At 43.3% G+C, this 25,776-nt stretch overlaps 2 protein-coding genes across 2 annotated transcripts; both read right to left on the bottom strand.

Annotated features, from left to right (window-relative positions):
- Positions 1-4,974: 4,974 nt before the first annotated feature.
- On the bottom strand, positions 4,975-18,622 carry LOC125531223 (ABC transporter B family member 1-like). The gene is made up of 10 exons (XM_087526958.1): positions 17,247-18,622; positions 17,051-17,105; positions 15,879-16,054; positions 15,566-15,766; positions 15,226-15,485; positions 14,786-15,099; positions 13,572-13,795; positions 7,532-7,884; positions 6,918-7,327; positions 4,975-6,806 (listed from the first exon to the last, which is right to left on the bottom strand). The coding sequence occupies exons 1-10, from the start codon at positions 17,520-17,522 to the stop codon at positions 5,869-5,871; spliced, it is 3,207 nt and encodes a 1,068-aa protein (XP_087383084.1). The 5' UTR covers positions 17,523-18,622; the 3' UTR covers positions 4,975-5,868.
- A 140-nt stretch (positions 18,623-18,762) lies between these two features.
- Positions 18,763-21,727, bottom strand: LOC125531224 (O-fucosyltransferase 23). Its single transcript, XM_048695630.2, has 2 exons — positions 21,289-21,727; positions 18,763-20,684 (listed from the first exon to the last, which is right to left on the bottom strand). Exon 2 carries the CDS (start codon positions 20,462-20,464, stop codon positions 19,139-19,141), a length of 1,326 nt encoding a protein of 441 aa, XP_048551587.1. The 5' UTR covers positions 20,465-20,684; positions 21,289-21,727; the 3' UTR covers positions 18,763-19,138.
- Positions 21,728-25,776: the final 4,049 nt, after the last annotated feature.

Raw genomic sequence — 25,776 nt, 5'->3', positions numbered from 1 at the left:
TCATTTGAGTTCATCTTGATGCCCGAAATGCTGTTAGAAGAATGCTACTTGAGATATTTGTCAGATCTGCTACTCCATTTAGATTTTTGTCATTTTTGCCATGATTATTGTGTGCATGATATGCCCATGAGCTCTACATGTGTTTTGTTAAGGGTTTTGCCATCTTTCCAGAGGTGCAACCCATGTATTTTTGTGATGTGTGTGGGTGTGGTGACTAGCACAAGCTTGCCAAGTGAGGCACTTGGTAAAGCTGATTTCAGGGACTTAGCATTTCCACTAAGTCCTTGAGCTGTTTATCTCATATTGCCATATGTTCATGTTGTTTCCTAGTGATCCGTGCCTCTTTTGAGGATGATTAGTAAGGATGTTTTGTTAATATTGTAGTGCTATATCCATCCATGTCTTTGTTTGCAATTATGGAGCACCCTAGCTTGAGTCAATCGAGCTCTACTTTTGCTACTTCGTGAATCTGGGCGGATTGTCTACTTGTTAGCGATTTTGCCGATGATGTTGTAGTTGATCCGTGCATGCTATGTTATTGTTCTTGCCATGTCTAGCTTGCATTTTGTGTATTCTTGATGGGTGTATGCTTAGATTATCATGACTTGCTCCGTGGTGAGTGCATCGAGCTCGTAAATATGCCTACTTGATATCTGCTTTCAGCATGCTCCAGTTTTCACTAAGTCTGTGAACTGATTATGTTTTTGCCATGTTCACATACTTGCAATTGTATTTTCTGATCCCTTTTGGCTCAAGGTCACTAAGGGACTTTTGTTAAGCTTTTTGAGTAGCTCCATGCCATGCTTTACTTTGCCATGTTCAGGTCCTGTAGCATGTAGTTTTGTTGCTCCGAAGTGTGCTACCTGATCTGAAATTCCAGACAGGTGTTAATTTCACTAAGTCTGAGATCTGTTTACCATATGCATTTTTTCCATGCTTGTTTGAACCTGTTAATGGATGAATTGGTCGTAGCTCAGTGCTAGACTTTTGTTAAGAATCATGAATGCATCTCTGCCATGTATTTTTATGCCATGTTTGGGTGCTGTAGCTTATTCATCTCATTGCATTTAGATGGCTACTTGCTGTAAATCACAGAACGTGGTCATATTTGAATCACTTGCCATTTCCAAACCGTAACTCCGATTCCGGCGTTCTTTTTATCGTTTTCAAGCGATTTCATCTCATCTTTCCAGTGGCACACTTGGATTCCCAAGTTGAGGCCAGGTTCATGCATCCCTTGTCAAATCTTGCATATGCATCCCGCATAGCATACCATCCTTGCATCATATTGTTTGATCCTTGCACGTGGTTGATTGTGTCCTTGTTGCTTGTTTGTCTTGTTTGGGTAGAGCCGGGAGACGAGTTCGCTAATGAGGAGCCCGTTGAGTTTGCTTTCGAGGATCCAGTCAACTCTGACAACTTTGCAGGCAAGATGATCATACCCTCGAAATCACTACTATCTTTGCTTTGCTAGATGCTCGCTCTTTTGCTATGCCTATGCTACGATGCCTACCACTTGCTTTCAAGCCTCCCAAATTGCCATGTCAAACCTCTAACCCACCATGTCCTAGCAAACCGTTGATTGGCTATGTTACCGCTTTGCTCAGCCCCTCTTATAGTGTTGCTAGTTGCAGGTGAAGATTGGAGGCCGTTCCTTGTTGGAACATCTATTTACCTGTTGGGATATCATTATATTGCCATGTTATCTTAATGCATCTATATACTTGGTAAAGGGTGGAAGGCTCGGCCTCTCGCCTAGTGTTTTGTTCCACTCTTGCCGCCCTAGTTTCTGTCATATCGGTGTTATGTTCCCGGATTTTGCGTTCCTTACGCGGTTGGGTTATAATGGGAACCCCTTGATAGTTCGCCTTGATTAAAGCTTTTCCAGCAATGCCCAACCTTGGTTTTACCATTTGCCACCTAGCCTCTTTTTCCCTTGGGTTTTCGGAGCCCGAGGGTCATCTTATTTAACCCCCCCCCCCCCCCCCCCCCCGCCAGTGCTCCTCTGAGTGTTGGTCCGACCGAGTAGACTGCGGGGCCACCTCGGGGTAACTTGAGGGTTGGTTTTACTCGTAGGATGTCTCATCTGAGTGTGCCCTGAGAACGAGATATGTGCAGCTCCTATCGGGATTTGTCGGCACATTCGGGCGGTGTTGCTGGTCTTGTTTTAACCTATCGAAGTGTCTTGAAGAACCGAGGTACCGAGTCTGATCGGAACGTCTCGGGAGGAGGTCTATTCCTTTGTTGACCGTGAGAGCTTGTCATGGGCTAAGTTGGGACTCCCCTGTAGGGATTTGAACTTTCGAAAGCCGTGCCCGCGGTTATGGGAAGATGGGAATTTGTTAATGTCCGGTTGTAGATAACTTGAACCTTAACTTAATTAAAATGAATCGACCGTGTGAGTTACCGTGATGGCCTCTTCTCAGCGGAGTCCGGGAAGTGGACACGGTGTTGGAGTAATGTTTGCGCAGGTTGCTCTCTAGTTTCTCGCTCGCGCTTTGCCTCCTCTTCTCGCTCTCTTTTGCAAACAGGATAGCCACCATATTTGCTAGTCGCTTGCTGCAGCTCCACATATTTACCTTGCCTTACCTATAAGCTTAAATAGTCTTGATCGCGAGGGTGCGAGATTGCTGAGTCCCTGTGGCTCACAGATTACTATTACACCAGATGCAGGGCCTGATGATTCCGCTCCAGGTGACGCGCTCGAGCTCAAGTGGGACTTTGACGAGGACTCTCAACGTTACTATGTTTCCTTTCCTGATGATCAGTAGTGGTGCCCAGTTGGGGGTGATCGGGACCGTGTCGCATGTTGGGTTATCTTTTATTTTGGCGCCGTAGTCGGGCCATGAGTGTTTGGTTGATGTAATGATATTTAAGTACTTGATTGACATGGCGAGTGTAAGCCAACTATGTTATCTCCCCTTTTATTATCTATATTACATGGGATGATTGTGAAGATTGCCTAACTTGCGACATATGCCTTCAATGCGATTATGCCTCTAAGTCGTGCCTCGACACGTGGGAGATATAGTCGCATCGAGGGTGTTACACATTCATTCTCGGAAGGTCGTCTCGGCGGTTATACCTTCGAAGTGTGCAAACGAGACGGTTTGGGTTCGATGGGGCGTAGTGGTACTCGGAGTCTTGTCAAACCCAAGCGATGGTAGTCATACACGACGCATTGTGGAAGTAGTTGTACTCGCGGACTTCGGCGGCGGTAGTCGTTCAGGGTCTTGGCGGTCTCATCTCGGTCTTCAATCCCAAAACGAAGCAAGGCAAAGACTCGGGTGTGGTGGTACTTGGCGAACCGAAACATGCAGCCCCGGTCATCGATGGGAGGCGGGCAACGAAGCAGCAGCAACATGGGGCAGCGACGGACCCTAAGGCCGTGAGGAGGAGGGGCCAGGGAACGAGAGGGAGATGGCGGCGCGAGGGGAAGGTATCGAGGGAGAAGGGAGTCGGGCTCCCTGGGTCTAGGGTTGCGGCACTAGTGGGCTGCATGCAAGGGTTAGGTGGGCCTAAAGGGCCGGCCTAGCATAGGTTGTAGCTGGGCTGGGCTCTCTCTCTCTCACTCTAAAGAACAGAAAAAAAACAGAGAAGAAAAACAAGAAAGAAAGAAAGAAAAGAGAGAAAAGAAGATGGTAGGAGAAAGAATATACTCTCAAACTCACAAAAATGAGTCTAATCCAAGAAAATAGGAGTGGGCATGGATGCAAGGCTTAGATTCAAACACATTTGAATTAAATTCAAATGGGTGAATAGGAAGTGGAGGTTTGGAAGGTCCAAAATGTTCGGTTTTTAGAGGAACCTCGATAAAAGAGATACAGAATTGTGGACAAGATTTGAAGGTCAAACTCGAAGTGGAAATAGGCATGAGGATTATTTTTGCACGTGTGTTATGGTGAATATCAAATTAAAGAAATATTGAATATAGCTCCCTACTATCGGGAGGATAGGTTATAAAGAGAAACCACCATGTGAGTTCCCTCGGTTTAAATGGATCAAAGATCCATGCCATTTATTTAGTTGAGTTAAGAAAAAAGAAATGACATGATGGCATGATGACATGATGCAATGCACGCGATGCAAAGATGAATGCAACAGACGAAACAAAACACACAACGAAATCCGAAAACCCTGGAAGGCATCTGAAGCTCCGGTCTTGGGGCGTTACAGTTACAAACAGTATCCACAAAAGCTGGAACCGGCAACGTAATTTGTTTCAACGGCAAGAGACTGCCATACGCCAATTGCTGGATCCGTCAGCAAAAAAATGTTGTGACCATGCTGCGAGGAAGCTGCAACTAGCAAAAACAATGGCGACGACGGTGCTTCAACCTACAGCGCAGAAAAAATTGCTACAAAGAGACGCCATGGCCATCGTCGAGGAAGAAAAGCCGGTTCCAGCAATTTCATGTAAACAGGTTGAAGCTTTCATGTAAACGTTTGCAGCTTTTTTCATTTGGGCAAGAAATCGATGGTTGAAGCTTTTTTCCACCGTCGACGTTCGTTGCACAGGGTTGCACGGGTGATGGCCACCAATCATCACCATTAAGATAGATGTAGCAAAAACTCGCTGGTGGTAGCAGAAGACAACGACATTTGCAACCAAAAATCATCGTCGTTGTTGTCCCGGGTGCATCTCTGCCATGAATTGATGTCGCAAATTTCTTCGTCAGTTATAGCAAAATCCAACGACAGTTGCAGCAAAAATCGTTGTCCCAATCATCTGCACGAACGCCGGCCACCAATCATCACCATTAAAAATGGATGTGGCAAATAAACACGTTGGTCGTAGCAAAAGACAACGATAGTGGTAGCAAAAATCGTCGTCGTTGCAACAAGAAACGGATGCAACTTTGTCCGTCTGCAATTATAGCTCTTTTTCCCACCCCACAGATTGAGCGGTTGGTGAAAATAGAGCTGACCGAGTAAACGTGGTGGGCCAAGACCACGTGATGGGCCAAGAAAAGAAAACCAACATGCAAACGTGGATCGGGAGGTGCGGGAGCGCTGGATCGCGATCAAGCGGCATGCGCAGGACCGGCCGAAGCTTCGGCCGGTGCACCGTTTGTAAACGTTTCCCCACACAATGACACAATGCAGGAAAACACGGCTGTAAGTGACAGTTAGCTTATCCAGTGCACAGGGCTGCAAGTTTCCCCACCAAGACAAGACCTAAACTTAGCAAATGATGCTTAAATTGTTATAACACAGAGTAAAACCCGTAAAACCCTGTATTAGTCCGTTAGTCTAGAATTTTCGATGCTTTAATTTCTAATAATGCTGCAGCCATATCAGAAACCCATGCAAAGAAACTCAGTCCTTCGCCCCTTTGACGTGCACACGGTACATCCGCGAGTAAACACCATTGCTCACAGAGACCAGCGCCTCATGGCTGCCCATCTCGACCACCGCACCTTTCTCCATCACGACGATCACATCCGCGTTCGCCACCGTGGACAGCCGGTGCGCGATCGTGATGCTCGTGGTCGTGCTCGACGACACCTCGCCGATACTGCTCTTCCCCCACCCCTTCGCGGCCAGGGAGCTCATCACCACCCTCTCGGACTCGCCGTCCAGGGCGCTGGTCGCCTCGTCCAGCAGCAGTATGGCAGGCTTCTTCAGAATGGTCCTGGCGATGGCGATCCTCTGCTTCTGCCCCCCGGAAAGCTGGCTCCCTTTGTCCCCGACCACGGTGCCATACCCCGCCGACAGGCCGCTGATGAACTCGTGAATGTTGGCCTCCGTCGCGGCCTGCACTATCTCCGCCTCCGACGCGCCTTCGTTGCCGTAGCTGATGTTCTCCCTGATGGACAGGTTGAACAGGATCGGCTCCTGCTGGACCAGCCCTATCTGCCTCCTCAGCTACTTCAGGTTGTAGCCCCTGATGTCCTTACCGTCCACGAGCACTCTTCCTTGGCTAGGCTCGTAGAACCTTAGCAGGAGCGCGAACACCGTGGACTTCCCGGCGCCGCTCGGGCCGACCAAGGCGACCCTCTGGCCTGGCTCAATGGCGAGACTGAAGCCATCCAGAATGGCCACCTTTGCTCTGGAGGGATAGCTGAAGCTGACGCCTTCAAACGCGACGCCACCCACAATTCTGTCTTCTTCATCATGAGACACTTTTGGTACATCCGGCACAATCGTTGTTTCTCTGTCAAGAATGTCGAGCGCAGGGTCCAGTACCGCGAGCGCCGACATGACCATAGGGATCAAGGTCCATAGCTCCGTGATGGAAGGCACCATCAGCGCGAACGTCTGGTATGACCGTACACAGTTTTCAAACGTTGCCAGTCCATTGCCAATCAGCGCAATGCTGCAGCTCAACTGGATGGCGTGCGTCATGTGCCATAGGCAGAGGGCAGCCCCCTGCAACGCCCCGTACTTGATGCTCTCCATCCTGATAGTCTGCATCGGTTCTTGAAGTGCCAAGTCCGCTTTCCTGAGTATCTCCTCTTCCTGAACGAAAGACGCCACGGTGCGGATGTTGCTGACGGCCTCTGAGGTGAGCGAGATGAGCTTCTGGTGGGAAGTGGAATTGTCAGTGGCAAAGCCTTTCGCTGACCTGACTTGTACGATTAGGTGGCATGGCATCATAGCATATACGGCTAGAGCCATCCTCCAGTTCACTGCTGTGCTTAACACCGTTGCTATCAGGATGGAAGAGATGCACTGAACGATGACGGACATCCGGTCGGATATAACCGTTTTGATCATTGAGGTGTCGCTGACAACACGTGCGGTCAGGAAGCCGACGCTGTTCCCGGGTTCTTTGAACCAACCTACTTCGCTCCGAAGAACGACTGCATTTAGCAAAGAGAGATGGTGTTACATTCAAGACAATGACCGTCCATATACGCCTGTGCTAAATGACACTCGTGAGAGACCCGAAACTTTATGTTCGTGTGTCATACCTGAAAAGAGGGCCTCCCTTAGGTTATTCATCGCCCTTTCACCGACCAGGCCATAAATATAGTGCTGAAAGATGTTACTGAAAAATGTTAAAAACCCAACTAGGAACAAAATTACCGAGTATTTGCCAACTATTCTCTGCGCATCTGTCTCCAGGTATGCCATGGCAACCGTTATAATGAAGAAAGCAAATATAGGCCTCGAGATCCCAGAGACTGCTGCTGCTGTAGAACCCAGCAGAACTTTACCAGGCACAAGTTTAAATGTTCGAAAATATATTCTGTAGAAAGCAGATGTTCTCTTTCTGGCCCCTTGCTTCGGTTGCTTTGAGGTCAATTCAATTTTCTTCTCTTTATCATCTGCAGTGAAAGATGGCTTGTTGTCTTGTTCTTCTTCGTCTTGTTCAGTGATTCTGTTTTACCACTCAAAATAAACTAGTGAGTGCGTTGTACCCTTATTATAAGTAATCAAATTAGGTACTTTATGTTGGTCCAGTTTAGAGAAACATATTTTCAGCACAGCGCCGATTCATCTTCTGGCACATGTACAATGTGATGATGGATTTGATAAGGGGACATTATACAGTGTAAAGAAGCATGTAATTGATTACATTTACCTGTCTCTACTCTGGCCAGATTCCTTCTCCAGATTCTGCATGTTACATACACTCGAGTAGAATGCACTTTTCTCCAGCAATTCTCTATGAGTTCCAGAATGAGCTACTCTTCCATTCTCCACAACAACAATCTTGTCCGCGTTTATAATTGTTGATATTCTGTGGGCAATCAAGATGACAGTTCTCCCTTGCATAGCTCTGTCAAGAGCATCCTGAACTAGCTTCTCGGATTCTGAATCAAGAGCACTTGTGGCTTCATCAAGCAGAAGAATTGGAGGATTTTTTAGAATAGCCCTTGCGATCGCTATTCTCTGTTTCTGGCCTCCTGATAGTTGCACACCTCTTTCTCCTACCTGAAGTAATCCATGAATAGGGGTAATGCTCACTATTATAAAGATTTGGTATCTAAATAAGTTAGCTATCCTTTATGCAACAAATTGCTGCTCGCTATGGACTACCTAGGGATAGGGACAATGGAGTGCCCAATTTGAAATGTAGTCTGCATTTCTGTAAGGCTATTAAACTCTTTTTTTTTTTGCAACATAAGAGTTTTATTGCTTACTTAAGCAGGCATACAGTCACGATACAACGTGTTCATTAGGAAACCAGGAGTGTAATTAAGCCATAAACATCTTCTCCTAACACTTGTCGCCTGCTTCGCACATAAATGAGCCGCTTCATTAGCTTCTCTACGTACGAATTTCAGCCTAAAACTCTCAAATTGATCAGAAAGCTCCCTGATCTCTTGAAGAATGGCAGCTATCTCCGAACGATCGAAGGTATCTGACTCCCACAACTTAACAATAGCTTGAGCATCAGTTTCCACCTCAACTTTGCTGAAACCTCTCTCAATAGCCATTCGAACCCCATCTCGAATTGCTTCTGCTTCCATGGACTGTGAGCTAGCTGCAAAATTATACCAAAGGGCTTGTGCACGAAGTAATGCACCCTCCCTATCCCGAATAACCAGCCCAGTCGAACCTTGACAGGAAACATCATCAAAGGATGCATCTACATTAATCTTCATCACGCCTTCATCAGGTGGATTCCATTTTATTTGTTTTGATTGCTTCGGCGTGCTTACTTTTCCAGCACTTGTTGAGTCCATTACCGAGTCTATCACCCATCTTACTGATTGCATGATACAGTGCCCAGACTCTCCATGCTTTCTTGCATTTCGTTCAGTCCAGATCGCCCATGCTCCACTTAAAATTATACAAGCTTCAGATTGGGGTATCTTTGTACCATCCACCACATCGAACATCCAAGAGTGTGGATGTAGGTCAGGAATTTTTATGCCAGTTAGGGACTTCACCTGCTCCCAGAAGATCCTTGCCCAAGTGCAATCAAAGATAGCATGCATTGTAGTTTCCTGTTGACCACAAGTGTCACAGAAATCAATACGTTCCATATGTCGTCGCTTCAAAACGGCACGACAGGGTATAAAGTCATGGATAATACGCCACCAGAAATTCTTCACCTTGGGAGGGACCTCAAGTTTCCACATTTTCTTCCATACCTTCTCCTGATTGATGCTAGACCTGGGCTGGTAAGTTTGACGACTTTTAGAGACAAGAACTCTATATGCCGATTTCACAGTGAAATGACCATGTTTTTCTGGTTGCCAAGCCCAAATATCCTCAGCTGAATTACTAATCGGAATCCTGCATATTACACTAACATCCAGTTCCACAAAATTTGCATTAATCAAATTCATATTCCATTCACCATTGTCTGCGTCAATCAATTCTTCCACCCTACTGATAGCTGCATCAGGAAGCTGAATTAGGGGTTTGAAACCATGGTTAAAAGGAATCCATGGATCCTCCCATGGGTGAATAGAAGAACCATCACCAACCCTCTTTATCAGGCCTAATTTTAGACCCTCTCTGCCATGAAGAATGGCTCTCCAAATATGCGAGGATCCTCTTTTGTTCTTAGCTGACATAAATTCATGATCATGATAGTACTTACCCTTTAAGACTCTAGCGCATAGAGAATCTGGTGATGTAAGCAACCTCCAGCCTTGTTTCGCCAGCATAGCCTGGTTGAATAATTCGAAATCCCTAAAACCCATCCCTCCTTCTCCTTTAGGTATTGCAATATCCTTCCACTTCTTCCAATGCAATTTCCTCTTATTATCATCTCCCCCCCAAAAGAAGCGGGCCACAATATTGGTTAATTTCTTGCACAATTTCTTGGAAAGTCTAAAGCAGCTCATAGAATAAGTTGGGATAGCTTGGCATACCGCTTTAATCAAAACTTCCCTTGCCGCACTGCTTAAGAGTTTAGGAACATACCCATTCACCAATTTTCGAATATTTGTTGCTATGTGCTCAAACTGTACATCAGAAGATTTACCAATGGCGGTTGGTAGTCCAAGGTACTTCTCAACTAATGCTTCCATCTCAATCTCCATATTCACATGGACCATTGCCTTTGTCTCATCAGTACAGTTTGCGCTAAAGAAAATGGCTGATTTACTACGGTTGACCATCTGACCAGAAGCTGTTTTATAGATATCCAAAATGTTATGCAGCCTAGTGGCAGCCTCAACCGTAGCCTGTGTAAAGACCAAGCAATCATCGGCGAATAGTAGGTGTGAGACCCATGGAGCATGAACGCCAACTCTTACACCTCGAGAAAGATGTACCGGACCTTTAAATTTCAGCAAACAACTCAATCCTTCCGCACAAATAAGAAATAAGTAGGGAGATATTGGATCCCCTGCCTAAATCCTCGAGTGGGTCTGAAAGTGGAAGAAAATTGCCCATTCACGCACACAGAAAAAGATACTGACTGCACACATACCATAACTCTATCGATCCATGCTTCTGCAAACCCCAACTTGTTCATCATCGCACGTAGATAAGACCATTCCACCCTATCATATGCCTTGGCCATGTCCAACTTAACTGTCACATCACCAGATTTGCCCTTTTTCTTCTTGAGGTAGTGAATACACTCATAAGCCGTAAGAACATTGTCTGAAATCAATCGTCCTTGGATAAACGCTGTTTGTTCTTCCGCGATGATATGATGCAGTACTGGTCTTAGCCTCAAGGCAAGAACTTTTGAAGCTAGTTTATAGAGCACGTTACACAATGAGATTGGCCTGTACTGTGTAAGGTCTTGCGGATTTTTTATTTTTGGAATAAGGACCAAAACAGTAGAATTAACCACCTCCGGCATATCACCGCCTTCAAGAAAAGTACGCACAGCATTGCAAACAACATCTTTCAAAAGATGCCAATAGTGAATGTAAAAACCTGCTGTAAAACCATCTGGACCTGGGGACTTGTTTGGATGCATCATGAAAAGAGCTCTTTCAATCTCCTCATTTGTGATAACAGAACACAGCTTTTCATTCATTTCTTGTGAAACTTTACACTGAACCAACTCTGTTGCTAGCTCCGGATGAGTCTCTTGCTGTGCCGTAAACAGATCTATGTAAAAATTCATAGCAATTGCTTCCAACTCGTGTTGCTCGGTCGCAACCGTACCATCTGGCTTCCGCAATGACTTAATTTTATTTGTACGTGATCTTTCTTTCATCTTAGCATGGAAGAACTCAGTGTTCCTATCACCTTCCTGCAGCCACAAAACCCTGGACCGTTGCTTCTTGAGAGCCTCCTCTCTGGCCAGCAACTCCGATATGCGTTTGAGAAGGTCTCGTTCAGCTAGAGTTGGCCCAGTTCCTAAAGAGACTGCTCTTAGCCTTTCCAATTTTTCTCTCATCATTTTAAGTTGTTTCTCCACCGAACCAAACTCCTCCCGGCTCCATTTCTGCAGACTACGTCGCACACCATTCAGCGCATCATAAACGCCGGCCAGATCATTAGCTTGCGGCTGCCATCCTTCTTCCACCACTTGTTCATACCTCTCGTGGCGAGTCCAGGCATTTTCGAAGCGAAACGGTTTGTTTCGTCCTTTATTTCGTAACCAAGCTGATCTATTAGTCGTTAATACAAGTGCGCAATGATCAGACACAGAGGTCTGAATGTGCCGCACAGAAGTGTCATCAAATAAATCTAAAAACTTATCATCAGCTAGTCCTCTATCTAGGCGAACTTTTACATTGTTTTGTCCTTGCTGTCGGTTATCCCATGTATATGGGAGACCAGAGAAGCCCAAATCAGTGAAGCGACAGTAATCAACAGTATCTCTAAATCCTTCCATCTTCCATTCTTCCCTGTCATTGCCTCCAAACTGTTCAGATGCATCAAGAATTTCATTAAAATCCCCCGCACACAGCCATGGGTGATCATATTCTCTTCGCATAAACTGTATTAATTCCCAACTATTCTTCCTCTTGGTTCTTGTTGGCTCCCCATAAAACCCAGTGAAACGCCATTCCTTTTCCCCTGTCTCTTCATTGCACACAAATACATCAATGTGCGAGTCACTGAAAGATTTCAACGAAACACTAGAATCATTATTCCAGTAAAGAACAAGACCAGCACTCAGCCCCCTTGCTTTAACACCGAAAGCATTGCTGAATCCCAAGCGATGCCTCAACTCCTGAGCTCTCTTATCTGAGACCTTAGTCTCCGAGAGAAAAACTAAGGCCGGGCGATGTAACCTAATCAGGTCACAGATTTCACGAACTGTCTCCGGTTGCCCAATTCCGCGACAGTTCAGGCAGAGAATATTCATTGGTTCCGGCGGTCATCCTCAAGGGATGCCGCCGATCCTGCTGTACCATCGATCACAACAATACTCTGTATCCCCACACCACTACATCCTTGAGACAAAGAAAACTCTGTCACATTGTTCACTCTAGTTACTTTGATCAGAATTCTTGCCATAATTCTATTATCAGTATCCTGCCCACAACGAACAAAGAAGCATGTATTAATATTATTTGAGCTTTTCCAGAAACCCCATTTTGTATTCCGCTGGATCTTCTTCCATGTACTTGTTAACAAACTTTGAAACTGCACTTTAACTGTATGTTTAACAGACAACCAAAATCCTCCTGGATCTGGCTCCTCTTCCACCGGGACTCCATGAACAAAGCGATAACTGGATATGTTTGTATCCGAAAACATGCACGCACATATCCAATCCAGTTCTTTTGTATTGCAAAACATAAATTGTTGAATTCCCAGGTCAGCATTAGCACACAGTTGAAGAAGGCACTGCCCCTCTGAACCAACGCCAACTGCAGCATCATTCATCCCCAAATCCACTTGCCCCTCTGCTGCTTTAGAATCAGACCCAGCCAGAGGCTTATTTCCATGACATCGCCCAGTAATATCAATCTCAGGAGCAGCTAGCTGAGCTCCATTCAGTACAAGTGTCGTCGTGCCAACCTGCAGGGGAAGAGGAATTTCCCGCGACGAGCACAACCCTCGTTCCGAAGACCCACCAGAATCCAGTAATGAATCCGCCTTAATTCGCATCAACTCGAGATATCTTGACGGATCCCTCGACTTGCGAATGATCTGCATCGCCCTCGCCTTGAAACATTCCATCTCTGCCAAATCCACACCTAGGCGCCCTCCCGTCTTCCCGGGAAAAGCAGTAAGGCTCTCACCGGATAGCTTCATCGACAACATGCTCCAACCAGAAAAAGAAAGGGATGACCGAGGGGATTGAATAGAAAACCACTAGGAAGAATAAATCAGGATTATTGGGACAGAGTAGATGACTTAGAAGTAGGATTCGAAGACGAGACAGATAACAGAGGAAGGAAGACCAATACATGAGAAAGGGAAAGAGATAGAGGGGGAATCTAGAGGAAAACCAGATCAGAAGAGAAGATAGCTGAGGGGAGAAGGGATCAGGGGAAACCGGGAAGGGAAGCACGGCATAGACGCCAGTCGCCGGCAAATCGCCCAAATCGCCACTAGGCACTGTAGCACCATCGCCCAGATAACGACCTCATCAGCCTTTCCTAATCATGAATCATGGCACGTAATGACTGGCCGGCCAGCCAGGGAGCTATTAAACTCAATAATTTTACTTAGAACATACTAGAATAAAAGAGAGGTTTGTGAAGTTTTCACTGTCCTTGCTTTGTGAACATAAGTCTTACCTCAGTTGAGTATTGGTTTGGAAGTTTGGAAATAAAGGTGTGCACATTAGCTGTTTTTGCTGCTTCAGTGACCTCTTCATCAGTTGCACTCATTTTGCCAATTCTCAAATTATCAGAAATAGTACCAGAAAAGAGTGATGGTTCTTGAGACACTGAACCTATATTTCTCCTCAGGGACTTCAGATCAAGTTCCTTCATGTTTTGACCGTCAATTAATATGTCACCTGCATTCCACACCGTATTACAAACACAAGTAAAATCTGAAAATTTTACATTCTACACATCATTTGAATTTTCCTTTTTTTTGCAACAATTGGTTCTGTTTGACATGTCAACATATTATTTAACTTTTGGTGTAGAATATAATATGATTGTTTTCTTTTTCCACTGCAAAATCTTGCAATAACATTTCGCATTCTAAAAACGATCTTCTCCTTAATTCCTCTATTCTGGCATCATGTTGCGTTTGTGACAACTTAAGTATGTTCAAAGGGTTTGACCATTAGGAAAATATCAAAAAATTAGTTTTTCTTTTATTAAAAAAACAAAAGATAATATAAATTAAGAAAAGGTAAATTAAAATACTGGAAATATGGGAAAATGATGGATCACTTTTGAACCAGTAAGAAAATTTAGTAATATTTTATAACAGGATATACTTAAGATGTTGCGAAAAAGGTTAAGTTTTTTCTAAATTTTTACACTAGGATTTCTCATCAGAATATTTGCACTATGGAAACATATCAATATTTCTAAAGTTTATGGGACCCTTAAAATTTACCCGTTGTAAACTATTTAATTTATTTTTACATCTTTGCTTCAGAAATTAAAATTATTCAATGGCTCACTATTTGTTTTGAATTTTATCTGTTCTTCTTGATTTACAATTTCTAAGTTTATAATGATTTCTGGTATTTCTCTCCGCTCATCTATTTTTCTTAATGATCAAACCCCTTTAACCACATGGAAGTGGCAGAAACAAAATGGGGTATGATAGAACAAGTGGCACAACAGAGGACACCATTTTCATAGCAAAAGGGGGATTGCAAGAGTTCCCCGTGACAAAAGATACTTTTGCAACTTTATTATGTCAAGAATGCAGTCTGAAGTCGTAAAATCAAGCACTGCTGAATACAGCCCAGCAAACTATATGAAGTTTATACACACCTCGGCTAAAGTTTGTGCGGTGTTAGGTATATGTCCTAGACGTGTACCTGACATAGCGTCGTAGAACCTCTGAACCAAAGAAATCACAGTGCTCTTCCCACATCCACTACTCCCGACAAGAGCCACAATTTTGCCTGCCGGTACAGCCAGTGAGAAACCTTGGAGAATTGGATTATCTTCACGGGATGGATATGTGAAATGCACCTCTCGTATTTCAATGTCACCAATGACCTTCTCCAATATTCTTCCATTTGATCCAGAACTTATCACTGGATTTCTTTTGATAACCTTAAACACTTCTTTACCAGCAGCTTTTGCTTGACTGAAGATCTGAAGGTCTGGAGCTGCATTTGAGAGATATCTGAAATCACAGATAACAAAAATATCAGCACTGATTACTCCGCAGGATAATTATTTTGGATGAATAGTAATTTGGGATAACCATGCCAGTATGATATATTGCTAGAAAGATAGTTCTCAGTATTACATTGCACCGGAGAGGATGTTAATAACAGCCGCAATTGTCTCACCCGCTTTCGCGGATCTTCTAGTTACTGCTACTGCTCCAACATAGATTGTCAGTGAGTACGAACAGAAAGTTACAATCTGTAACATTCCCAAACCTAGTCCTTTTATGAATGCCTCTTTCTTGCTTAACTTGTATTGCTTGTCCATGCATTTCACAAAGGATTTCATCGCCGAGTTTTCTCCAACAAATGAGAAGACAGTCTTGATATGTGAAAGAGTCTGCACAAATATATGTTTTATAATATACATTTAATATGGTAACCTGCTTATTTCTAACAAAACTGTCATTGTGTAGGTACCTGTTCCACAACAGTGGTTGTTTCAGAGACCAAAGCTATCCTTGTCATCGACATGCCAATCATTGTTTTAGCATATGTTGCTCCAACCACAAGAAGCATCGGAACAACTAACACAGAGAGCATACCCACCTCCCAGCAGCACACAAAAGCAACAATGACAGCGACTAGGAATGTGGAGAAATTAGAAATAAAGTGACCCATCTGAGAAAAATAAGTAAGATACTGTTCATAATTTGTTACCATAAAACAATCTTTTTTGCTTCTCTTTGGATTAACAAACATACAGTGAATGCTATAACATGCAAACTGATACCTTCTCTCCAATTGCATCTTTTATGACGCTCATGTGATTAGTTGTTCCGGCCATGATGTTCGCGGTGGTTAAGTCGGTGTCAAAAGCTCCGACATCTTGACTGAGTACTGATCCCAGATATGCCATCTGCATGCGTGTCATTTGTCTCTGACTTGTGTACATCCAACATGTAATTTCTGCAGCACAGGGACATTGTGGCAGAAACGTAAGACAGTTTATTTCAATATATACTGATGCCATTTCATATTATTTGTGTTTCCATCACGTGGTGTTTTCTTGTTCATGCACGAAGAGTTAAATAAGAGAAGTAGTTAAATAGAGATTGGTGCTATTATGAAATTCCCCGCTTTTATCATCATAAAGATTGTTTTCTGTGCCCATTTCTTTGGTTTGTGATGTGCTGCTGTTCTTCTGAACTTCACATAATATTTTATGCCAAGCTATTGTCAGGTGGCTACTATAAGATGTTTGATTGGGGCATCAACACAAAATAATAAAATTCTAACCAGCTTCAAGGGTTCACAACTTCTCCTTTTAGACCAATTCTGGTAACCAGTAAAATCACTGAAATTTCAAATTCAGCCGAACCACCTAAATTTTTTTAATTGACCAAAATTTGAGTTATATTTCAATCTGCCCGAAATTGGTTATCACTGAAAATTTTAACGGGCCGCTGAAATCAGCTAGAATTTCCATAATTTCATGAAAACTAGCTTTTGAAGAATCCTCTCAATTCAGCATTTTGGCCTAATTTCAACTCAAAGTTGCTTGGTACCAAGTTTCTCAAACCGAGGATTACATGTAGGCCATACTTGCATGCAACTTTGCAAATAGTGCCATACAGAGGGTGACTTAGGCCCCACTGAAATTGACTGACACCTGGATGTTACGCACATTTTGTATTTTATAAATAAGAACTTATATTCATATACAGAAGTTTCCACTGTAACTAGGATTCATGTTTCTTTTGTGCCAATGTTCATTACCTCAAATACTATACAATAAGCATGCACTTATATTGTGCTACCATGTTGACTTGAAGTAATTCTACTATTCTTCAGTACTCTCATAACTGTGAAATAGTTTAGCTCATCATAATTAAGTAATACCATCAACTTTCATGATTTTGTTTACACTGGGTAAACTAGCAAAGTTAGAAGAGGTGTACTCACCAATCATTCCAGCAGGAAGTGTAATAATTGCCAAGGACCACATATATGGAAGTAACTACAAATCAGAACAAGAATATACACCGTCAGTGACATAGCCAACAGCTTTCTTAACCTTAATAAAATCAAACAAAAACACTTCACAAAATCTAATGATGTCTTATATCATGGCCTTGAATATTTTGGAAAGAAAATTAACCTTAGTAAGTTGATGGACAATTGCCTCCCGATTGCCTATGTTGTCCCCAAACATATCGACAGCTTTGCCAAGTATGTAATATGACATTGCAGGTGCCATGCCGTGTACGAAGGACCCAATTGTCCCTGATACCATGAGCAGCCAATCTAGCGCATCGGCGTAGCAAAGCAGGCCGAAGAATGGGAACGGTTCATCAGCAACTGCTATTTCTGGTGGTGTGCTTTTCTTGTCATCCTCGTGTTTGAAGGATTCGACGGGGCAGTCCTTTTCTTCCATAATGCCTTTGTTCTTGTGAGTCTTGCACTAGTTTGCAGAAGAGTAGCAGAAAGACAAGTGATATATAGTAACCGATAGCTTGGTTCCAGGTACAAGGTAGGACAAAACCCTGTTACTCTCAAGGTTTATATGTTGAGCTGCTACAGCATGAAACCAGATAACATTAGTTATTTCCCTAAATGAACATGAGCATGATGTATCAGCCTTAGCAGTTGCCGTTCTCAGTTGGAACTATTTTTGCTGGCACAGCATGGCAACCATCAAGCTGTTACGCAATACTTTTTGTTTGAAGCGACATGTGGCACTTGAATTTATTGACTGTAAGCTGCACCACTGTAAAATACAAAGCATGGATCTTTTGCTGCTGTAACCATCTTTGTTTTCATCAACGAATTTTGTAAGAGTCAAGAAAACAAAACTACTGCCTAGGATCTTACTTCAGATTCCCCTAACCCTACCAATTAAACACATTTTTGCCTCCTGATATGATGGCTTAATGAGATCAGGATGATTTCATTTAAATAATAGGTTAAAGAGTGCTCACATAATCAAGATTGCTGACTGGGAATATCTGGTGCATAATTTGGGGCATAATTTGAGCATATATAGTTTACTGCTGCATTTTTGTCCAAGAAGAAAAAACTTAACCATTGCATATGTTCTCTGAACTTTATGCCCATTTTTCATCAGGACATAACAAAAACCAACCCCTTCCGTACTCCGATAGCAGGTGGTTTGCTCAGATTTTCTGAACAATATCACAATCTTCTGCAACTAGCTTGTCCAGGTCCAGAAGGACAGTTGGAAGCAACAAAAAAAATATAATTTTTTAGCCAAATAGCAATGTTTCATTCATCTGGGCTCACCAGAACATCTTCAGACGTGCAGGCAGACTACACATCCTAAACATGACATGGTCCATGCCTTGATAGATCCATAAAGAACTTGCCACCAAGGACATATGTTGTCTTGACTGAATCAACTGTTATATATTAAAAAGAAGTATACTACCTGTAGTTATTTTGGATGAATCAGCTGTCTGCGCAGAAATTGCCGTCCCCTTTGTTCGTTCTTAAGTTGTTAATTCCAGCCCCCATGAGCTTCAAACTTCCCCACATCAAACCTCTTTCATTGCACAGATGTTGATATATGATGTCTGTGGTTACACCGACTGGGCATTTTGTTGAGAAGGAACACATCCAAAGAAGAATCATTCTCAAGGAAATTACAAGGTGCTACAGAATCAAGAGTTTTAACAACATAAACGAACGAATACACTTGATACAAATGTTTCATGTGAAAGTGCCAGCGTCAGATTCTCTACAGTGTGAGGCAAGTTCCTCCCAGTGAACCACAGAATGCAAACAATGCATCACACAGAATGCTAAAAAACTGTTCAGCATAATGCTGCTCAGGAAACAACTTCTGTACACACTTACACAAACAATTCTTGGCCAAAGTCATTTTGCAAGTGCGACATGCCAGTGCAACTGTCAAGATTCTAGCATGGAAAGTAACGTGAAGCTGCTGCACCTGCTCATTTCTAGACAAGATTCAGCCAAAGCTATCTTCCTGTCTGCGGTTGTGTCTTGGTTAGATGTTACATGTGTTGAAGGTCAGTGGCAGGAAACGTTATTCGTTCCGTAACTTATGCGCTGAAGGCTTGTGTCCAGCATATCTGTCATCCATTTCTGTGGCCCGCCATCATCTCCAATGACATTGTACGCATAGGACGACAGCCCAACATCCTCACCACATGAGCTTGCCTTCCCTAACTTGTATAACCTTTCTGTTCTAGACAATACTACAAGGTTGGAAAATGTTGAGAAACTATTGCCAACAAACACATCCGCTCTTGCGCATACCTCAAAGTCGATGGCAGACTTTATAAGGTAAGGCTGTTTCTCGTATATGTCAGTAACTCCAAGTTTCTTCTTCTCATAAGCAACCATACCAACTCTCCAACCACTGGTTACTGAATCATCTTCTAGAAGGCTGTCGGCTACTGCAAGATAAACTACAACCGGGCGACGTAGGTCAGTGATCTGTGAGACCTTATGAATGATCTCTCCTTTGCTGCTGCAAATTTCCTTTAAATTGGACCGCTGCTCCCACTTCTTGCAATGAATCATCCAATCTTTCTCTATTCTCATGTGAACAGCAATGTACTGCACAGGAAGATTTTTCAAACCATCTATCCTCTTCTTATTATGAGAAACGGCAGCATCATGTCTTGCTTTTTTCCCTGCATCTTTAATCTTGGATATGACCCTGACAACTTCAGTTTCTATCTCAGGAGCTACAGCAAGGCAATCGAAGATCCTGGCATAGTCTTTCACTGGCCAATGATCAGGCCACAGAAATGGATGCTTCCCAGTGACATGAATCACTTCAAAGCCATCGGCCTCCCCCAATCTGGATTGTTGCAGTTGATCCAAATCTCTCTCCACTGTCCACCTCCTACCACTGCCCTTTTGAAGTTTGAAAGGCTCGGTACGATTTGAAACTTCTGAATACCGAGCTACCCTTACAAACCCATGACAGCGGGCATTGAACTTATTAAGGTCAAATACCTTGTCGAAAGCAATAGGCTGCAGCAAGTCAACCTCTTTGTAGAAAAGCGAAGCACTCAGACTTGGCATGAGTAGAGAACGGTTCATGAATTTTGCCGTCAAGCATGCTCTGGCAAATGCAATTTTCTGATTGTTCAATCCCCATATAATCTGCGGGACCTCAACAAACTTGCCTTTCCTAACTCCAGGGAACAAGTCAAGGGTTGGTGAGTCATAAAAACTCTTCTCGGACGAGCTGATGGCAAGAAAAGGGGAGATAATTGCTCTCAATACAATAAGGCCAATCACTATGAGAAGGCACTTGCAAATGATAAGCCTCGCCGGCAAGCTAATGTGCTTGAGATGCTTAAGGTCTTGTAGGATGTTCATTGAAACAGTTCTTTAATTCCTTCTCATTCTACCAGGTCATTTTTTCCATCACCCAACAGAACTACAGACTGTGCTGCAGTATAATGGAATCAATATCCAAACACGCGTGGATGGCTTCACCAGTTCTTCCTGAGCTATGAGTAAATCAGGTTTCAAGCTCGGGCAAACATACTCCTCGAACCCTTCCGTTAACAGTTTAGTACATGCTCCACCAGAGAGACTGCAAATACAATAGAAGGGAAACAAAGACATAATGCAGAGTTATTATACTGCCACACTTTATGCAATTTAATAAATCTACTAAGTGGCTCCACAAAGAACATTTTTTCACTGCATTCACTCACATAGATGAACAGTCTCGACAGCAAAATGTTAACCAAAACTAACCACAAAGAAATATATTTTTACGAATTCACATATAATAGGATGCACATTAAGTTTGCATAAGATACCCTGGTGTGGACACGCCTAGAGTCCCATGGTTCACATCAGTTACGGACGCAGAACCAAATGTCAGGAATTATCCTATACGAATTCCAACAGGGGAGGAGCCCCGTGGATTTTATAAAGGAGAAATTGCAGGTATATGGTGGTGTCTACAGCAAAGTAATACTCATCATAAATGTAACAGTCCTAACCCAACAGCTTCTGTATATCCAAGTTTCCATTATCGAATTTCATCATCTCACATGGAAATCAAACAAGCTAGCCCTGCTGACAAACGGGAGCTTCACTAAAATGAATGAAACAAAAAATATGCTCACTGGTCACTGCTCAGAAACATGAATGACAGCAAAGCTCTACAACTTGAGCAGAAAACACACCTTCTTACTTGGTCTTCTGAGTCACTTGTGTTCACCGAAGCTCTGCAACTGTGCACTGCTGTCCCCCAAATCGCTGCCCTCGGCCGGACCTCGAATGAGCCAGATGCTTCACCTCACCTCCACACCAAATCGCATCTGCAGCCGGCAAGCACGGCTCTGCCTCCGCCGCCGCCGCAAGCGCCCAGCCCTCTCTACAAGGCCCCCCGTTCCTCCCTCCTCCGCTACCCCGGGAGGCCCGATCCAGGCAGTAAGAGTGATTCGATCTAGCGCAGAGGGTAGGAGGAGGAGAGGGCCAAACGCTCGACGTGGTTCCGGTCGTCGGAGGCAGATCGCCACCGGAAGGGGGGAAGAAATTCGGGAAGGGGAAAAACACCAAGCCGGTAGGTCAAGGGGAGAGCGTGCACGTGCCCGGAGCGGTTCACGTGCTCTGACTCTTGGGCCCAGCTTGCCAGTTGAAGGGGATTTCCTTGCCTTTATATTCCGAAAATGATACACTTACGGATAACTTGTACGGAAAGCTGGCTACGCATTGCCGTGGCAGAACGAGAAAGCTATGTGAGCCCGCAGTTCACGCAAAGTGAAATTTTGAGCGTCAATCAGCTGACTCCCCATCTGCGCGTAGCTGTTTCCGAGCGATCGGATATACTCCTACGTAACAATTTTTAGGGAGTTTATTTTGATTTATTTATTTTTATAATTTGTATTTTTTTACATAGAGTTGTAGCTTCATAGTCTTCGGTTAATAATAACCATAGCTATTACTTGTGTTTTTGTCACTTGAACTTGCAAGCATCATGTAGGTTGTTTATCCCAACGTACCAACTGTTTAGGCACATCTTTATATTTCATGTAGTCTAAACTTGCTAATGATTAAAGTAAAAAAATTTAGTTGTCCATAGTGACTTTTTCGATCCTTCAAAGATCTTGAAGAAGCGGCGGCCAGGAAGTTGTCAATGTAGACCAGAAGACGACGACTATTACAATGTGGATAAATTGCCATCCCGGAGGAGCTGGCACTAAGGAGGGCCAAAAGATGATTTCAGCTTTGGCAAGACAAAATAGGGGGACAAATCCTAGCAAGTTCCCCGATGGAACCCCATTTGGTTGAGCTTCATTAAACGAAGAAGCAACCATAGAACAAAAACATGACACCACATCATCCTATGCATAGGACATCGTCGAGACCTAGATAAAATGAAGACAAAAATAAGGCCCATGATTTGGCCGTGAACTGAAGCTCCACATGCTCTCCATCTATGCCAAACAACATCGTCGGAATAGGGACATGACATGGAGGACTTATTCATCACCACCGATAGCCACATCCCCCCGTTAATATGGCTGATGCTTTAAAGGAGTCCGGCATTGAGCTGCGAGACTTATCCTAGAGACACACAAATAGGTTAAAAGTGCCATAAGCTTGGAAAACCAAAAACTCACATAAAAAATTAACACCTAAATTAAATCAAGCTTTTTGGTGCCAATACGAATTGGTCTTTAAGATAAATTTGTGCTTCCGTCATGCTTAATCATGGCATAACAGATCTCTAGACGTCAAGAGGGTCAGCCTTTGGCTTCAACCTCCCATCCCGAAGGTGGAGTGCTTCTCAGGCTAGTTTAGCGAACTAAACTTGAGCGGTTTTAAAGAGAAACAAGGCTATCCGGTTATTAACCACAGACTCGAGTCGAGAAAGAAGTGGTAGAAAAAAACTTTACGATGACCAAGAAGAAAACATATTTTTTGTAAAACGGCTTATATAAATTTAAAAGCCCCAGTTAACGTGGGCAAAAGGAGTGTTTTTTGACAAACAACATTTTTAAGAAATAAAGTTTGACAAACACCTTTTATAACAAACAAAGTTTTTAACAGATAAAGTTTTTAACAAACAGTTTTTTGTTTAACAAAAACATGATGCTTGGTCGAACCTAACAAAAACATGATGCATCTCGACGTTCACCTGCGTAGAAATGGAATCCACGCTCACGTCAGCCGCCACACCGCACCCTCTCTTCTTCATTGACATGTCAGTGCGGCTGCATCCGCCTCGTGAAACTTTCTTTGGTGAGACCACAGAGGACCACTCACACACACACACACACACAAAGAGAGAGAGAGAGAAGGGCGTGTGATTTCTCCAACTTGGCCGAGGGCGACACGCGTTGTAAGGTTGAATCAGCCATCGGCCGCACTCACCTCCCCTCCGCCCTGGAGTACTTTGATCGCATCTCGACGTCCACCTACGTAGAAATGGAATCCATGTTCACACCAGCCTTAAAAATGTGGAACTTTGCCGCATCGAGGACACACATGCATGCGGCAGCTGAAGCATCACCCGTGTATGAGGTCACTTCCAAGATGAGGAGGAAGAGCATGTAAATTCAATTAGCAGAGAATTGTAGTTTTAAGGTTGTTCAAATCCTAGTTGTAATAATTCTTCTTGAAAACCATTTTTGTAAATCTATGTTGAAATCGATGTTAAATTCTGGTAATTGCTACCTCTTGAGCACTTGCGTTGGTTTTCCCTTGAAGACGAAAGGGTGATGTAGCAAAGTAGCGTAAGTATTTCCCTCGGTTTTTGAGAACCAAGGTATCAATCTAGTAGGAGGCCACGCACGAGTCCCTCGCACCTACACAAACAAATAAATCCTTGCAACCAACGCGAAAAGGGGTTGTTAATCCCTACACGGTCACTTACGAGGGTGAGATCTGATAGATATGATAAGATAATATTTTTGGTATTTTTATGATAAAGAGAAATAAAAGATGCAAAGTAAAATAAATGGCAAAGGAAATAACTAAGTATTGGAAGATTAATATGATGGAAGATAGACCCGGGGGCCATAGGTTTCACTAGTGGCTTCTCTCAAGAGCATAAGTATTCACGGTGGGTAAACAAATTATTGTTGAGCAATTGACAGAATTGAGCATAGTTATGAGAATATCTAGGTATGATCATGTATATAGGCATCACGTCCGAGGCAAGTAGACCGACTCCTGCCTGCATCTACTACTATTACTCCACACATCGACCGCTATCCAGCATGCATCTAGAGTGTTAAGTTCAAGAGAACAGAGTAACGCTTTAAGCAAGATGACATGATGTAGAGGGATAAACTCATGCAATATGATATAAACCCCATCTTGTTATCCTCGATGGCAACAATACAATACGTGCCCTGCTGCCCCTACTGTCACTGGGAAAGGACACCGCAAGATTGAACCCAAAGCTAAGCACTTCTCCCATTGCAAGAAAGATCAATCTAGTAGGCCAAACCAAACTGATAATTCAAAGAGACTTGTAAAGATAATCAATCATACATAAAAGAATTCAGAGAAGATTCAAATATTGTTCATAGATAAACTTGATCATAAACCCATAATTCATCGGTCTCAACAAACACACCGCAAAAGAAGATTACATCGAATAGATCTCCACAAGAGAGGGGGAGAACTTTGTATTGAGATCCAAAAAGAGAGAAGAAGCCATCTAGCTAATAAGTATGGACCCGAAGGTCTGAAATAAACTACTCACACTTCATCGGAAGGGCTATGGTGTTGATGTAGAAGCCCTCCGTGATCGATGCCCCCTCCGGCGGAGCTCCGGAAAAGGCCCCAAGATGGGATCTCGTGGATACAGAAAGTTACGGCGGTGGAATTAGGGGTTTGGCTCTGTATCTGGTAGTTTGGGGGTACGTAGATATATATAGGAGGAAGGAGTACGTCGGTGGAGCAACAGGGGGCCCACGAGGGTGGAGGGCGCGCCTAGGGGGTAGGCGCGCCCCCCTACCTCGTGGCCTCCTGGTTGATTTCTTGACGTAGGGTCCAAGTCCTCTGGATCACGTTCGTTCCAAAAATCACATTCCCGAAGGTTTCATTCCGTTTGGACTTCGTTTGATATTCTTTTTCTGCAAAACCCTAAAATAGGCAAAAACAACAATTCTGGGCTGGGCCTCCGGTTAATAGGTTAGTCCCAAAAATAATATAAAAGTGTATAATAAAGACCAATAATGTCCAAAAAAATATAATATAGCATGGAACAATCAAAAATTATATATACGTTGGAGAAGTATCAAGCATCCCCAAGCTTAATTCCTGCTCGTCCTCGAGTAGGTAAATGATCAAAATAGAATTTTTGATGTGGAATGCTACTTGGCATAATTTCAATATAATTCTTGTTAATTGTGGCATGAATATTCAGATCCATAAGATTCAAGACAAACTTTTAATATTGACATAAAAATAATAATACTTCAAGCATACTAACTAAGCAATTATGTCTTCTCAAAATAACATGGCCAAAGAAAGTTCATCCCTACAAAATCATATAGTCTGGCTATGCTCTATCTTCACCACACAAAATATTTAAATCATGCACAACCCCGATGACAAGCCAAGCAATTGTTTCATACTTTTGATGTTCTCAAACTTTTTCAATCTTCTCGCAATACATGAGCGTGAGCCATGGACATAGCACTTTAGGTGGAATA

The sequence above is a fragment of the Triticum urartu genome, chromosome 6A, assembly GCF_056163025.1.
Source record: "Triticum urartu cultivar PI428250 chromosome 6A, HENAU_Tu73, whole genome shotgun sequence".
In the NCBI taxonomy this organism is placed as follows: domain Eukaryota; kingdom Viridiplantae; phylum Streptophyta; class Magnoliopsida; order Poales; family Poaceae; genus Triticum; species Triticum urartu.
This window is presented reverse-complemented; position numbering and strand designations above follow the sequence as displayed.

Coding starts and splice junctions, on each gene's coding strand:
- LOC125531224 (XM_048695630.2), bottom strand. CDS start 20,464: ATGAACATCCTACAAGACCTTAAGCATCTCAAGCACATTAGCTTGCCG.
- LOC125531223 (XM_087526958.1), bottom strand. CDS start 17,522: ATGGAAGAAAAGGACTGCCCCGTCGAATCCTTCAAACACGAGGATGAC. Junction 17,106..17,246: donor TTGTCCATCAACTTACTAAG/GTTAATTTTCTT, acceptor TCTGATTTGTAG/TTACTTCCATATATGTGGTC. Junction 6,807..6,917: donor AAGGGAGGCCCTCTTTTCAG/GTATGACACACG, acceptor TGCTAAATGCAG/TCGTTCTTCGGAGCGAAGTA.